Source organism: Oncorhynchus gorbuscha, linkage group LG05 (genome assembly GCF_021184085.1).
Source record: "Oncorhynchus gorbuscha isolate QuinsamMale2020 ecotype Even-year linkage group LG05, OgorEven_v1.0, whole genome shotgun sequence".
In the NCBI taxonomy this organism is placed as follows: domain Eukaryota; kingdom Metazoa; phylum Chordata; class Actinopteri; order Salmoniformes; family Salmonidae; genus Oncorhynchus; species Oncorhynchus gorbuscha.
In genome coordinates, this window is record NC_060177.1 from 59,088,272 (window position 1) to 59,103,779 (window position 15,508).

The 15,508-nt window shown below is 42.3% G+C and overlaps 2 protein-coding genes across 6 annotated transcripts in view; both read right to left on the minus strand.

The window, feature by feature from the left end:
- The window catches only part of LOC124036179 (cytospin-A-like), a 33,387-nt gene extending 28,522 nt beyond the window's left edge, over nt 1-4,865 (minus strand). The window contains exon 1 of one of the 2 annotated variants that reach the window (XM_046350408.1): nt 4,644-4,865. The gene's annotated coding sequence lies outside the window, so the exon portion shown is untranslated. The remainder of the gene's footprint in view (nt 1-4,643) is intronic. The other variant, XM_046350407.1, reaches the window with a different exon arrangement.
- Nucleotides 4,866-5,050: 185 nt separating this feature from the next.
- The window catches only part of LOC124036178 (breakpoint cluster region protein-like), a 48,192-nt gene continuing 37,734 nt past the window's right edge, over nt 5,051-15,508 (minus strand). For 3 of the 4 annotated variants that reach the window (XM_046350404.1, XM_046350403.1, XM_046350405.1), the window contains exons 17-23: nt 9,829-9,888; nt 9,389-9,498; nt 8,222-8,361; nt 7,949-8,083; nt 7,699-7,804; nt 6,808-6,970; nt 5,051-6,634 (exon numbers count right to left, since the gene is read on the minus strand). In XM_046350404.1, the coding sequence (XP_046206360.1) occupies nt 6,545-6,634; nt 6,808-6,970; nt 7,699-7,804; nt 7,949-8,083; nt 8,222-8,361; nt 9,389-9,498; nt 9,829-9,888 (804 nt within the window). In that variant the 3' untranslated portion in view covers nt 5,051-6,544. Of the gene's footprint in view, nt 6,635-6,807; nt 6,971-7,698; nt 7,805-7,948; nt 8,084-8,221; nt 8,362-9,388; nt 9,499-9,828; nt 9,889-14,048; nt 15,472-15,508 lie in introns of those variants that run through there. The other variant, XM_046350406.1, reaches the window with a different exon arrangement.

Sequence of the window (15,508 nt, forward strand, 5' to 3'; positions counted from 1 at the left end):
GTAAAGGGTTGGTCATGATGATTGGGCTAGAGTTTCTATTTGATTACAACAATGTCAGGCTAATTGATGCATGGAACCCTTGGATTCAATCCAAGGCTGACCCGGAGGACAACTATGCAGTCAGTGTCCACTTGTTGCTTATGAAACAAAACCATTAAAAGCGGGACAAAAGGGAGCAAGAGAGAGCGAGCAAGAGTCTTAGTGAGTTAGGCCTACTGCAAACGGCCTCTCCCTCCTCTTCCTTATTCAGTGCTTTGACTGTGGGCGTTACTTCTCTTCCATAACATCTGCTTCTGTGATGGCGTCTGAGAAAATCCTACAAGGATGAACGTGTGCAAGGACAAGTAGGCACCAGTGTGATTCAGACAGAGCAGACAGTGTAACCTCTGAACTCTTCAGTCTAAAACATCCATCATAGCCGAAGACCCAGTCCTCCTAACAGATCCAACCAAGCCATCCTTCATGTACCTTATTATGATATACCAGTGTTTCCCAATCCTTTGGGTCCCCAGGACCAGGATGGAGAAACACTGAGCTATGCAGTGCATACAACACAAAACACATGGCAAGGACAATCTGTTTCAGAACTAAGGGGACATCACAGTGTGAGGTGAACAACTCCGGCTTCTTTCAAAAGTAGGATCAGACAATGCACAATCACACACGCACAAATGGGTGCTTAGGTAACCTCCAGCTCCAGGAACATTTCCAAGAACTGAAGATTTTTCACTTTGGGACATTTTTCCAAAAGGAAGGATTCAGAGAGAAGGAGGAGTAGCCAAATTCCTATTGCATAAGTCACATTCCCTGGACAGGACATTGAAGAGCAGACTGTACAGCTTTTTCAGGAAAATAAAGAATAGTCAGGAGAAATAAATGCTCACTTTGAATTCTTCTACTGTTTAATGAGAAGTGTGTGTTTCATATTCTCAAAATAAAGTAGCTATATGGGCTTTAGAGACCTCTAAGTTGCATGTGTAAAAAAGAGTGACATGCTTCAGGCCCAGGGAATCACAAACATAAATAATGTAGCTAGATAGCTATGACAAGTTGCCTAATAAATCAGACTATGATACCAATTAATGGTATACAGTCAAACAAAGCACTGCAAAAACTTTGAAAGTTTCTTCACCAGCCAGAATATTTAATCAAACTAAATGTGAACTTACTCTGCCGATTGTCTGTGCGGCTGGTCGAAATTTGAGACAAAATATCCAGACTTTTAGAGTGCCGGTACTGCCGTTGAACTTTCTATCACCTGGCATAGGCCCAAAACCACGTCAACACCTGCAAGACTTCGGTTAGTATACTGAGTGGATATTATCATTTTTTCGTCTCAAGTTTCGACCAGCTGAAGGACCAACCCCACATACAATTATACTTGAACTTACTCGATTGTATTCAACATCTGTGACAGACAAGGGATGTTTAGGATTTTACTATGTACATTTGCGTGGGTATGCTGCACATGCAATGGAAAGCATCACCACAATCAGGACTACAAGTTCATTACCGCTATGACATTTGACATAGCTAGCTAGTTTACCAGAAGATTACGACCCTACCGTTATGCTTGTTTACTGGGGTCGGAACACAATCATGGTTACATTAAGACACTGTGTAGCCGGCGCAAGATACGGGTCGGAAAACGTACCTCTATAGTGTACAACAGAGTGATACGCATAAAACCTAGCAGTCAAACAGGGAAATGGTTCCAATTAATTTTAGAAACACTTAAAATAAGGGCTTTGTTTTGTGTAAGCTTACCCTGGCGTGATGTTTTGATAACTATGTAAATCTCTCTCGGACAAGGTGACTTATCAATATATTCGAATGTATTTACACCCAAAAATGAAATACTAAATCAGCTGCTAATGTGGCTATCATGATCTGGACGAAACTGCCGAAACAAGACAAAGGTAAGAATCTCTCTGAATTAACTATCTAATGTTAGCTAATTGTAGTAATGAATAAATGGCAACATTTCTTTCAAATTGACACAATACCTGCTATCAAATGTGTCAGCTAGAGATGGCGTGCTTGCAGGGATTGCATGAAATCAGAGTAAATAGAGCCGAATATATTGATAAGTCACCTTGTCCGAGAGAGATTTAATATGGTTATCAAAATGTCACGCCAGGATAAGCCCACAAAAAACAGCCCTTATTTTATGTTTCTCTAAAATCCACTATGGGAAAAATGAATGGTAGAAAAATGATTGGAACCATTTCCCTGTGTGACTGCTAGGTTTTATGGGTATTGTGACACCTCCACTGTGGGAAAATAGTATTTGATCTCCTGCTGATTTTGTACTTTTGCCCACTGACAAAGAAATTATCCATCTATAATTTTAATGGTAGGTTTATTTGAACAGTGAGAGACAGACTAACAAAAAAATCCAGAAAAACACATGTCAAAAATGTTACATTGATTTGCATTTTAATGAGAGAAATAAGTATTTGACCCCCTCTCCCTGGTGTCTTTTATACAGGTAACGAGCTGAGATTAGGAGCACACTCTTAAAGGTAGTGCTCCTAATCTCAGCTTGTTACCTGTATAAAAGACACCTGTCCACAGAAGCAATCAATCAGATTCCAAACTCTCCACCATGGCCAAGACCAAAGAGCTCTCCAAAGATGTCAGGGACAAGATTGTAGACCTACACAAGGCTGGAATGGGCTACAAGACCATCGCCAATCAGCTTGGTGAGAAGGTGACAACAGTTGGTGCGATTATTCGCAAATGGAAGAAACACAAAAGAACTGTCAATCTCCCTCGGCCTGAGGCTCCATGCAAGATCTCACCTCGTGGAGTTGCAATGATCATGAGAACATTGAGGAATCAGCCCAGAACTACATGGGAGGATCTTGTCAATGATCTCAAGGCAGCTGGGAGCATATTTGCCAAGAAAACAATTGGTAACACACTACACCGTGAAGGACTGAAATCCTGCAGCGCCCGCAAGGTCCCCCTGCTCAAGAAAGCACATATACATGCCCGTTGCCAATGAACAACTGAATGATTCAGAATACAACTGGGTGAAAGTGTTGTGGTCAGATGAGACCAAAATGGAGCTCTTTGGCATCAACTCAACTCACTGTGTTTGGAGGAGGAGGAATGCTGCCTATGACCCCAAGAAAACCATCCCCGCCGTCAAACATGGAGGTGGAAACATGCTTTGGGGGTGTTTTTCTGCTAAGGGGACAGGACAACTTCACCGCATCAAAGGGACGATGGATGGGGCCATGTACTGTCAAATATTGGGTGAGAACCTCCTTCCCTCAGCCAGGGCATTGAAAATGGGTCGTGGATGAGTATTCCAGCATGACAATGACCCAAAACACACGGCCAAGGCAACAAAGGAGTAGCTCAAGAAGAAGCACATTAAGGTCCTGGAGTGGCCTAGCCAGTCTCCAGACCTTAATCCCATAGAAAATCTGTGGAGGTAGCTGAATGTTCGAGTTGCCAAACATTAGCCTCGAAACCTTAATGACTTGGAGAAGATCTGCAAAGAGGAGTGGGACAAAATCTCTGAGATGTGTGCAAACCTAGTGGCCAACTACAAGAAATGTCTGACCTCTGATTGCCAACAAGGGTTTTGCCACCAAGTACTAAGTCATGTTTTGCAGAGGGGTCAAATACTTATTTCCCTCATTACAATGCAAATCAATTTATAAAATTTTTGACATGCGTTTTTCTAGATTTTTTTGTTATCCTGTCTCACTGTTCAAATAAACCTACCATTAAAATTATAGACTGATAATTTCTTTGTCAGTGGGCAAACACAACATCAGCAGGGGATCAAATAGTTTTTTCCCTCACTGTATATGCAGGGATGGGATATGCCACCTTACTCCATCAGAAGATTGAAATACTGCTAGTTTTCCCAGAAAACTGCCATTTTCGTCCCCTGCTAGCGTTGAACAGCAAAAGGAGCTGATTGGCTGACACTGCCATTCCAACATGGCCATGTTAACTACTGATAGCTAGCATGAGGGCAAAAAGGGCAGTTTCCTGAGAAAACAAGCTGTATTTCAACTTTCTCAGTGTATTAGTGTGGATAAAGGCATATCCCATCCCTGCATTGAGATATTTTATTTTCTATATCTGGCGCGCGTTCCAATGTCTTAATATAACTATGATTGTGTTCAGACCCCAGTGTAAACAAGCGTAATGGTGGGGTCGGGATCTTCTGGCACCTAACTATGAGCTGTGGCTAGATGACCAGTTTACAGAATGTCACCCCACTTGCACCTTTTAGTTACCATTAGCTAAATATAATAACTTACTATTTAGTAGCTAAATAGATTGCTGCCAACATTTCCATCCAGCCAATCATGAGAAGTTGTCAGCTAACGTTAACTAAGTTAGCTAGTTTACCGTCGCTAGCTAGCTAACTGTGTCAAACTATTCAGCTAACGTTCGTTTTTTAGTCTGAGTCTGGCTACTATAACTAGCCTAAAAACGACTAAATTGAATGTTCCAGGAGACGTGAAAGTTGCAAGCTTTCCCAGAAATACATTAGCTAAGAAATGATTAGATAAAATATGCATTTTCACATAACTACAGTAGCTAGCTAGTTTTCTAGCCTAGCTTAGCTTGATATTGATAACGACGTTACTAACGCTAGCTAAAATTCATACCGTGGCTTCTTCTATTTGATCCTTGAAGAGTGAAAATTAATAAGGGTTTGCGAATACATCTTAAGACAGCTTTGTAGCCGAGACAGATACTGGAGGTTATTCCAATTCGGTCCATCTGACACGATGCTTTTCAGTTGTCAATGCAGCGAACAGCAGCCTGATTATTGCCTCCCAGAGCCTTGCCCTGGACTTGGACCGCATCCTTCATAGATGTATATTTCAACAAGATCGGCATGCTCATTCTAGCCCATCTACATCTAGAGCTCAGCTCTATATGAATAAAGAACATTTATATATATAAGTGTAGAAAATAACTAAAATCTTATTCTACTGACAATAATCATGTTAAATAATCTTAAATTGTGTTATCAGATTGCAGAGAATCAAGATAAAAAATACAAAGCACATGCGAATCTACTCTTTATTGTAGCTACATAAATTAGACTTTCTTGGGATAATGACTACAACTGTCTGAAATGAAAAAATGTAAATTAAGTGATTGCTGATAGATTACAAACAGTCAGTTAGCCTAACAGTTTCATATGTGCTAATGGTATCATATCTTAACATCTTAATTCAGATATCTGTAAACATTTGGAATTATTTTCATTTTGCAAGCACAGATACATTTTAAGGGCTTTCAAAGTTACAGCTCACCAGGCAGAGAACAATAAACCCTTTATATATTTAGCTAGAAACAAAATAACACAACAGAAGACAATGGTGCCCTTCACAATGCCCGTTATTTGTTTTCATACCCAGGAGATTTGGATATTAGTGGATCACTACCAAGGTAGGCTACCACTAAAATTGAATAAAGAGCCAAAGCTTATCAGTGGTATTCCTGTCTAATTTCCACGTGACAGCACTGAATAGTCTTTGATTTTAACCCATCTGAAAAAGAAATAAAAACTAAATTCCTCCAGTAAAGGGGTGGTGTGTTCAGACAAATGATCTCTAATTGAATAAGATCAAAATATAAATTCTTAAGGAAAATGTAGGACTGTCATAATTGTACTTAAACATTTCAGCCTACTACTTAATGCTGCTGGTCTTACAACATAGATTTAGCAGTATCCAGCTTTCAGGTCCCTATAAGCTAATGAACAAAAAACACGATTCTGAGATATGGTTGAGGTCCGCTGTTTAACTAAGTACAACCTCCCAGAAATCTTTTAACAGAAACTCACAAACAGCAGTTATTTGAAGAGAAAAGTATTACAAAACACATTTAAGTCAACATGCCTGCATGTTAAATATACCTACATAAGTTTGATCAGTCTCACATTCCTTACTAAATAAAGAGAGCATACGCATAAACACCTGGTGAATACACATTTTCCTACAATGGGCTTCAGCAGGGAAAAGATTGGAGTTTGTAACCCTCACTTGCCAACAATGTACAAAACAGGCCTTATGCCACAATAAGAACTGTAACCATCTTACCATTTTGATATTTGTTCTCATCAGTGCCTCTAAAATGAGTTGATTGTCAGATAGGTAAAAGATTTTGACACACTATCTGTAAGTGCTCAGCACACTTAATGTGAGGGATCATGGAGATGACAATTTGCCTCACTTCATCTGGTAACAATATTTTTTTCAATTAAAAACCAAATAAAGGAATGGTCTGTTCTTTGACCATATTAAAGGACTTTTTGTGTTTGATGTAAGACAGTTTTAAGTTCAGCAAGATAAGGATGATCATGATCATAAAGTACTGTATTTGATCCAATCTGAAATGTGCTGTTGACTCCCTCTGGTGGGCCATATAGAGCAGGTGCCCTGTAATCCAGCCAGTGTTCATTAGCTCCAGCAGCCAACAATTTACCATGGAAGGCATACTTTTGTCCACTTCTTCCTCCCTCCGTTTTTCACAGATGGAAATGTCCATGCTCTCGCTATACTTCAGTGGAGAAGAGGATGCTTTGACGTTTGCTGTCCGGCGTTGGGATGCTCTGAAGCTGAAGGAAATACAGTAGGACCTGTACCTACACAGATAGAAGGGGAAGCGGGAAAGAGCAAAGGAAACAGATTATTAGAACCATAGCACATCATTTTGGGCTCCATTAATACCTCTGAATCTACCTCTGCAACAAAATCAACATTGACGTTCCAAAAGACACAGGTCTCCACAGATTTCCTCCACAGATTTGGGCAGTACCTGTGACATAACCTCCAGTGACCAGTTGTCATTCATAGTGATGGGTTGCGTGGCATTGGCTGGGATCTTGCTGTCTTTCTCAGATGGGCGGAGCAGGGTTGGACCAAAGACCGTGGCCAGGTTGTGAAAAGACATCTTATTAACGCTCTCATTATCAGCAATCCTGTAAGAACACAGAGGATGTCATAAGTGTACGATTGTGGGATGCCGAGAACAAGGAAGGAGAAATTAGCAACAGGTTTAGAAATGACAGATCTGTGACTGTATTAGAGAGATTAGTGCTTTTTGAGGTCGGTTCGGTTCCGGGTTCAATTATTTCTCTCTCGTGTGGGATATATGGTTTGTGCGTATCTAACCTAATGTAGCAGGTGTAAAAGTGTATCAGACCAGAGATCTGTGTATAATGACAAGATGCTCATGTCTCTGCCCTAACAATGGGAGTCGTTGTCCCGAAGGCGGGAAGGCAGGCGAGAAGTCCAAAATAAACCCATCAAAACGCATTGGGCTTATTTTGGGCATATGTTGGCGAGAGTGGAACTTCTTGCTTTGCCTCTTCCTCTCTGATCCATTTGAGATTGTAGTTAATTATCCCCGTTTCTGCTCTGAACTAGGTTTAATATTTGCTTAATGAAAACAACAACTCCCTTCAGCCTAGCATCCCACATAGTTCTTGAATTTATTTATTTATTTCATGAATGATTTGATTTCTCTCTAGAGAAACGTGTGTTGGGCCACAAAAAAACTAAAACTAAATGGAATTCAAGTAAATGAACCGACATCGGTCAATTAGTTGTTTAATAACCCCAAAAAACAAAAGGATTGGGTAATCACTCAGCACTAGACTGTATTAATGTGACAGGATCAAACATGATGTCACTGTGGGGAGTATACCTCTTCAGGTGATCCAGCAGGAAGAGGAAGGTGACCAGGTTGGGTTCTGGGAGTGACAGCAGCAGGTGCAGCATACAGCTCTCCTTAGCCACACTGTCTGACAGGGCTGCAAGAGGACACAATTGTTTTAGTATTTTTAATACTACCTGATTGATGTTTAATGGTTTGCTAAATGTCACTCTTATGTTGTATTCACTACAATGAGACTAAATGCCATAGTAAGCTTTTTTGAGGTCACAACGAGACTGACCGATGCCTCCAGCGAAGTTGGGGTACAGGTCATCTGTGAAAAGAGGTTCCGGCAGCTCACGGAAATACAGCTTCAGCGTTCCAGCAATGGCATTCACATCCATCTCACTCATCATCACCGACACATCCTTATTGTCTGTCAATCACAGGAAGGGAATGAACGATAAACTGGGGAAACAGCAAGTCGCATGCCGGTATGAATAAGAGTGACACATTCCTTGTCTAGCATGATGTATTATTTGCTAAGGAAGAGATCCAAGGTCGGTGTACTCACTGGCATCAAATGCAGCCTTCAGGGCCTGGATGTCTGTAGCCACCCCTGAGACCCGGTAGATTCCTACCTCCTCCATGCCCCGGCGCTCAATCTCCTCTACACACTGCTTCACGATGAGGGGCACCTTAGACCGCTCCCGTCTGTCGAGGTCAAACACACACACACACACACACACACACACACACACACACACACACACACACACACACACACACACACACACACACACACACACACACACACACACACACACACACACACACACACGTGGTTACACTTAATGCAGGATTCAAATTGGATTAATGCAGGAAACAAGAGAAGTCTAGTTGCTTTACACTAATGACTCAAAATACCTGTGACTGCAAAACTGGGTGTCTCATTTCTTACTTCTGTACACACCTGGTGTTTGTTTTATTGTGGTAGTGCATAAACTGAACGCAATAATATTTTTACATTTTGACATGTAATACCTGTTCCCAAGTATGAATAAATTACCCATATTTTCTTTCTACTTTCGGAGTAAAGCAAACACTGAGAAAGACCTCCATCCTGCAAGTATTGCATCTTTAGCGCTATAAAAGGTTTCTCAAATAGACCATGCCCATAAGGGGCTTTGGTTATTTTTACAAACGATCATGTGAGACTTATGTTCCCTGTGAAAATCCCAAACAAGGCATGTCTTTGACAGTTATTCCTGACCCTCCACTGTTGCTTTTGGATTCAAGTGAAGGAGGTAGTAGGAGGTATCCCATCCATTTGAAAATATTAAGTCTGATCTGTGCTGGTCATAGAAATGTGGCATGCATTACATGAGGCTAGTCCTTCATGACAGGCTTAAAGGGATACTTCGTGATTTTGGCAACCGAGCCCTTTATCTACTTCCATATAGAGTCAGATGAACTCATGGATACCATTTGTATGTCTCTACATCCAGTACGAAGCAAGTTCGAGGTAATTTCGCACGCCAATGTCGCAATGACTAGAAGTATATGGTATCTACTAGCAGTTACCATAGACTTCCAGGCATTGCGCTAATGCTAGTTAGCAACTGACGTCAGACTGCACACAGAGACATAAAAATGGTTTCATTGCCAAAATCCTGAAGTATGATTTGGATCTGGGTGCGGAGGTTATACAGAGGCTAACAAACACACATTATTCACTCACTTGGTTACAACACTGATTTTCACTCCAAACACGCCTGACTGTTTCCGCGAGGGCATTCTCTTCAGACTGAACTCTCTGCTGGTGAACTTCATTGACAGCTTCACCTCAATCTGCACCAAGTGAAGTTAAGAATTAGCCAGGAGTCAGTGAAATTAAGAGTTTGGCATGTATCCTGATCCACACAGTAGACTTTAATATAGGGGGCATACTTCATATTGAAGTCTGTATTACACAGTAACTATCAGTGGAAAAACTCATGTAATTACCATGTTATATACATAACTTATTTAACAACGCTTACACTGGCCACTGGAGTAATGCCAATGTAAAGTTGTGCCAAAAGAGTGCTTTTGCTAAACAAGAAAAGCAAGGAAGTGTGGTTTCAGAAAGCTTTGTGAAAAACAGTGATAATTGTTTAAATTTAGGCTGGTAATACGTACCCCGTTCATGGTGATGACTGTTCTTTGCCAGTCTTTGGTTTGTAGTGTCTGAGGATCCAGCTGGAAAATATGGAGACATCTATCAATCAGAGCAATCATCTAACCCAGTAGAGACAAACTTCTCTGATAGACAGTGTGTGGACAACACGAAGGCGTGGTAGGACTGATGCACTCTTTATTCGCAGTACAGACATGTTGTGGTACTCTAGTAATGAAATTCAATCCATTATTAAGAACCAATGACATATTTAAACCTCTCAAAATCCTGCTTTGTATGAATGTTTAGCACAGTTAGCCTCTTGATCCTTTCCAATTAATCTAAAGCACAATCTAAAGATAAACCTTCAATGAAACTATTCGATTGGAAAGTGTATAATTTCACTGAAGAAAAGCAAAAAATGTAGGACATGATGGATTCAAAGAGAAAATATGGTTATTTTGTCTTTCTCCCCAATCAGCAAGCCTGGGCCTTAAGTAACAATTACCCTTCACCTGGCCTTATCCTCACATAAACTTCACATGGTTGGGTAGTGTCAACTCATGTCACTGATCTATTTTAATCATGTGACTAATACCAAGTTGCCAACAAGCATGAGTATTGTGATAGATAATGCTAACATAACAGATGTCCTCTCACCTTAGGGACCAACATATACATACTCAATCTAATTCCAAAAATCATTTTCATTTTGTTCTGTGGACATCAATTTCTTCTTACAAAATGCAGTGGATTTATCAAAAGAAAATAGCATTACGTATTAAGTATGAGAATACTGTACAACACATTCAAGGATACTTAACGGATATGCTCTGTGGTTGAGTGACTCATTGTGAGCGTACAGAACAGGGCTGCAGGCAGCTGAGAGAAAATGGAGGAAAACTAAACTTCCGGAGGACCCATCATCCTTTTACTCCCTCCCCTATACCTTCTCTTCCACTGTATCCGCTGCAAAATTCACTTTCTACAACTCTGCATTTCCAGCTTCTGCTTCTAACCCTAGGAAACTCTATTCCACCTTCTCCTCCCGCCTTAGTCCTCCACCCCTCCCCTACCATCCTCCCTCTCACCGGACAAATGTGTCAACCACTTTGAGAAGAAGGTTGACGACATCTGCTACTCATTCACTCAGCCCATTGTGTCCACTGGTCTCACTCACATGCCTTGAGCTCTTTATCCCCCCTCTCTCCAGACAAAATCCTGCAACTAGTGAAGTCTGGCCGCCCGACAACCTGACCACTCAATCCCTTGCCCTCCTCACGTCTCTCATCCCTGACCATTGGCGTCCCCTCCGACTTCAAAATGGCTGGAATCTCTCCCCTCCTCACGAAACCAACACTCAACTCATCGGACATCGAAAACTATAAACCTGTATCCCCTCTTTCTTTTCTTTCCAAAACACTTAGGCGTGCTCTCCCTGATCAACTTTCTCTCTCAGAACAATCTTATTGACCCTAACCAATCAGGCTTCAAGACGGGTTACTCAACCAAGACTGCTCTTCCCTGGGTCACGGAGGCTCTCAGCACTGCCAATGCGGACTCTCTCTCCTCTGTTCTCATCCTCCTAGATCTACCCTCTCAGGGCTCTGCATCTCAGACTCAGCCTCCTCTCCACCCTCTCAGGGCTCAGTGTCTCAGACTCTGCACACTCTTGGATTGCATCCTACCTGGCAGACAGCTCCTACCAGGTGACATAGAGAGGATCTGTGTCTGCATCACGTACTCTCACTACTGGTGTCCCCCAGGGCTCAGTTCTAGGCCCTCTTCTCTTCTCTCTATACACCAAGTTATCCAGCTCCTTCATATCCTCACATGATCTTGCTTATCATTGCTATGCGGATGACACTCAACTACTTTTCTCCTACCTCCCCTTCCTCCTGACACCCAGTTCGCGACACGCATCTCTGCGTGCCTGGCAGATATCGCAGATGTCAGCCCACCACCTAAAGCTCAACCTCAACAAGAAGGAGCTGCTCTACCTCCCGGGGAAGGCCTGCCCGCTCAAAGACCTCTCCAACATGGTTGACAACTCCACAGTGCCGCCCTCCCAGAGTGCAAAGAACCTTGGCTTGACCCTGTACAACACCTTGTCATTCTCTGCAAACAAAAGCAGTGACTCGCTCCTGCAGGTTCATGCGCTACAATATCCATAGAGTATGACCCTACCTCAGACAGGAAGCGGCGCAGGTCCTAATCCAGGCACTTGTCCTCTCCCGTCTGGACTACTACAACTCGATGTTGGCTGGGCTCCCCCCTTGTGCCATCAAACCCCTGCAACTTATCAAGAACGCTGCAGCCTGCATGGTTATCAACCTTCCCAAGTTCACTCATGTCACCCCGCTCAGCCACACACTCCATTGGCTTTCAGTCAAAGCTTGTATCCACAACAAGACCATGGTGCTTAACTTACGGAACAGCAATAGAAACTGCCCCTCCCTACCTTCAGACTATGCTCAAACCCTACACCCCAACCCGAGCACTCCGTTCTGACACCTCAGGTCTCTTCTTGGCCCTCGCACCCCTACTGGAGGGGAGCTCAGCCCCAGCCCAGTCCAAGCTCTTCTCTGTCCTGACACCCCAATGGAGGAACCAGCTTCCCCTTGAAGCTAGGACAGAAGAGTCCTCACCTCAAACTTGACTGATAGCTACTTTGAGGAAAAATGTAATTTATGCCTGTGATATGTAGTTGTCCCACCTTAAGATGAATGCACTAACTGTCACTAAGTCACTCTGGATAAGAGTGTCTGCTAAATTACTAAAATGTAAATGATATACATTGCCTAGTGAAAGTCTACACACCCCTTGTACAGTTGTCACATTTTTCTGGCTTAAAATGAAATCTAAAATGGGATTCAATTGGATTTTCTTCCTATTGATCTACACAACGTACTTCACATTTTCAAGTTAGAGAATTATAGAACATTTTCCAAATTATTATTTTTTTAACGTTTTGATTGAGTATGACTTCACACCCCAAAGTAAATACTTAGTGGAAGCACCTCTGGCAGAATAATATTCTACCAACTTTGCACAACTCTTAGGGCAACATATGTGCATTATTTTTGTCAATTGCTATAGCTCAGTCAATTTTGTTGGGAATCATTGATGTATAGGAATATTCAAACATTGTCTCTGACTTTCAAGCTGATTTAAGTCAAGACTGAGACTGGACCACTCAACACCACTTTGAAAGCCATTCTGGTGTGTCTTTGGCATTAAATTTAGTGTTATTGTTCTGCTGAAAAAAAAAATCCCAGGGTTAGCTATTCAGAAGTTTGAGGCAGGTTTTCCTCTAACTTTTTAATGGGCTTTGCTCCTTTCATATTTATTTTGATCCTAACAAACTCCCTAGGCCTAGTCCCTGCTGGTAACAAGCATACCCATAACATGATGCTGTCACCACAATACTTAAATACAGAAGATCAACAACAAATACATGTATTTCAGGGCCTAAATTAAATCTTCAGGTTTGGATCAAATCCAATACAACACAGAGGGGAACCTTCTGTATTTTCAAGTATTGTGGTGGCAGCATCATGTTATTGGTATGCTTGCCACCGGCAGGGACTGGGGAGTTTGTCAGGAGCACAATAACTATGAAAGGGGCAAAGCCTAGGTAAAAAGTTACTGGGAAACCTGCCTCTGTCACCTGAATACCTAACCCTGGGATAGATTTTTTTAGAGGAACAATTACACATATTTTCTGCCAAAGACGCACCTGAATGGCTTTCCAAGTTGTGGAGAGTTTCTGAGTGGTCCAGCCTCATGCCTGACTTAAATCTGCTTGAAAATTAGACATGGTTTGAATATTGATGTACACCAATTGGTTCCCAATAAAATGCACAGAGCTTGAGTAATTTTGACTAACACAGTGGATATATGTTGTCCTACGAGTTGTGCAAAGCTGGTAGAATCTTATTCACAATGATTCACAGCAGCAATGGATGCTGGAGGTTCTCCCACCAAGTATTAAATCACTTTGAATATGTAAAGTAGGTTGTGTGGATCGGTGGGGGTGGGGGATCAATTTAATCTCTTTTTGGTTTTAATTTTATTAAAGGCAGCAAAATGTGACAACTCTGCAAGGGGTGTGTAGACTTTCACTAGCGACTGTACAACGGAGGATATTAAAAAAATATACAATACCCTCTTTGTTCCGAAGCACAGACCATCCATGATAAGAAATATAGCTCATTCTCTCTCCTATTTGTGCTGTCTTTACCTTCTGTCTGAGCAGAGTGCTGCGGACCCTGCCCCACAGCCGTGCCCCTGTGCCTGGGGGCTTCCTGGGACCTGTGTCCTCCTCATCCTCCAGGGAACAACTGCTGGTGAACTGACTGCTGGTCTGATCCAGTATCAGCTCTTCATCACAGATCTCACCCATACTCTTCTACTTAAGACTCAGTATCTCACTCTCTACTTTCACTAGCTAATGTACGGTTCAAAACAATGGGACAAACAAAACAAGGCAGCAGTCCAGAAAATATTGTATTGTCTCAAAGAATCCAGAGACCACTCTAGTCCTTTAATAGTCCAGTAGTCCCCCGGAAAATATCTGGGTGTCCCATCAACTTCTTAACCCCGTCATGCCATCAATCCTTGCACACCAGATGAACAAAAACAATGGGAACAAAGGCAGCCCCACGACCACGCTGCCTCCCTGTTGTCCCAGTTCCTAGGTGGATCTGTGGATTAACTCCTGAGAGTCCCCTCCTCCCCTGACTATGGCCACATGCTGGCAGCTGCTCAGAGGTTATGAGGACTATAGGGTGGGTATGCAGCCCCAGGTAGACACAGGTAGCTTCCTACAGCATCCTCATGGATCACCAGTTGGTAGATCTGTTTTGGTTCTAGTGACCCTGGCTCCTCCTGACTTCACCTGACCCTTTTTCCTCTCCACCAAACCCCCCCGCATCTGATCTGTCTCTTTTTAATCCCCAAACATTTGGGAACACATGCACACACAACGTTCAGACTGCCTCTCCAATCAGCACTTATCTCAAATTCCACAAACAGATCAGACCCAGGCCAGAGGGTCATCACGCCCAACTTAATGGATGTGACGGACCACGTTGGCTGTGGATTGTCCAAAAGAGACAACACATACAGTAGATTGCCTATTCAATAAACATCCAATGTTAACCCTTCACTAACGAGACCAAGAAGGATCGCTCTCTGTCTCCCCCTTCCACTGCCATTGGTTGGATCTGTGCCAGGGGCTACATTTGGTCTGCTCGTTTCCCTTCCCAACTGTAATCCCCCCTCTGTCACACTCACAACACCCGATCACCAGTCAGGGTGAGGTGACCCAGCAGCGACCCCACAGCCCTTTTCCGCACCACAGAAACACACATGGTGGGATTACCTGCAACATTGCAGCTATTGGGGATGGCATACAAGATATGTCATTTAATAATATGTATATATGAATAGCATGTAAATAGTATTTTTTGTGTCTTTCCTTTATTTAACTTTTTTTCGTGTGAATTGTATGTAATATCTTATGTTGTTATGGTCTATAACTCTTCTGTACTTTGTCATGTATTTGTACATTGTATGTGGACCCCAGGATGAGTAGCTGCTGCATGTGCAGTAGCTTATGGGGATCCTAATAAACTAAACCACCTATTATTTCATTATGCTATGTCACTGTTGCCTGGTGTGACAGGCAACACAACATGT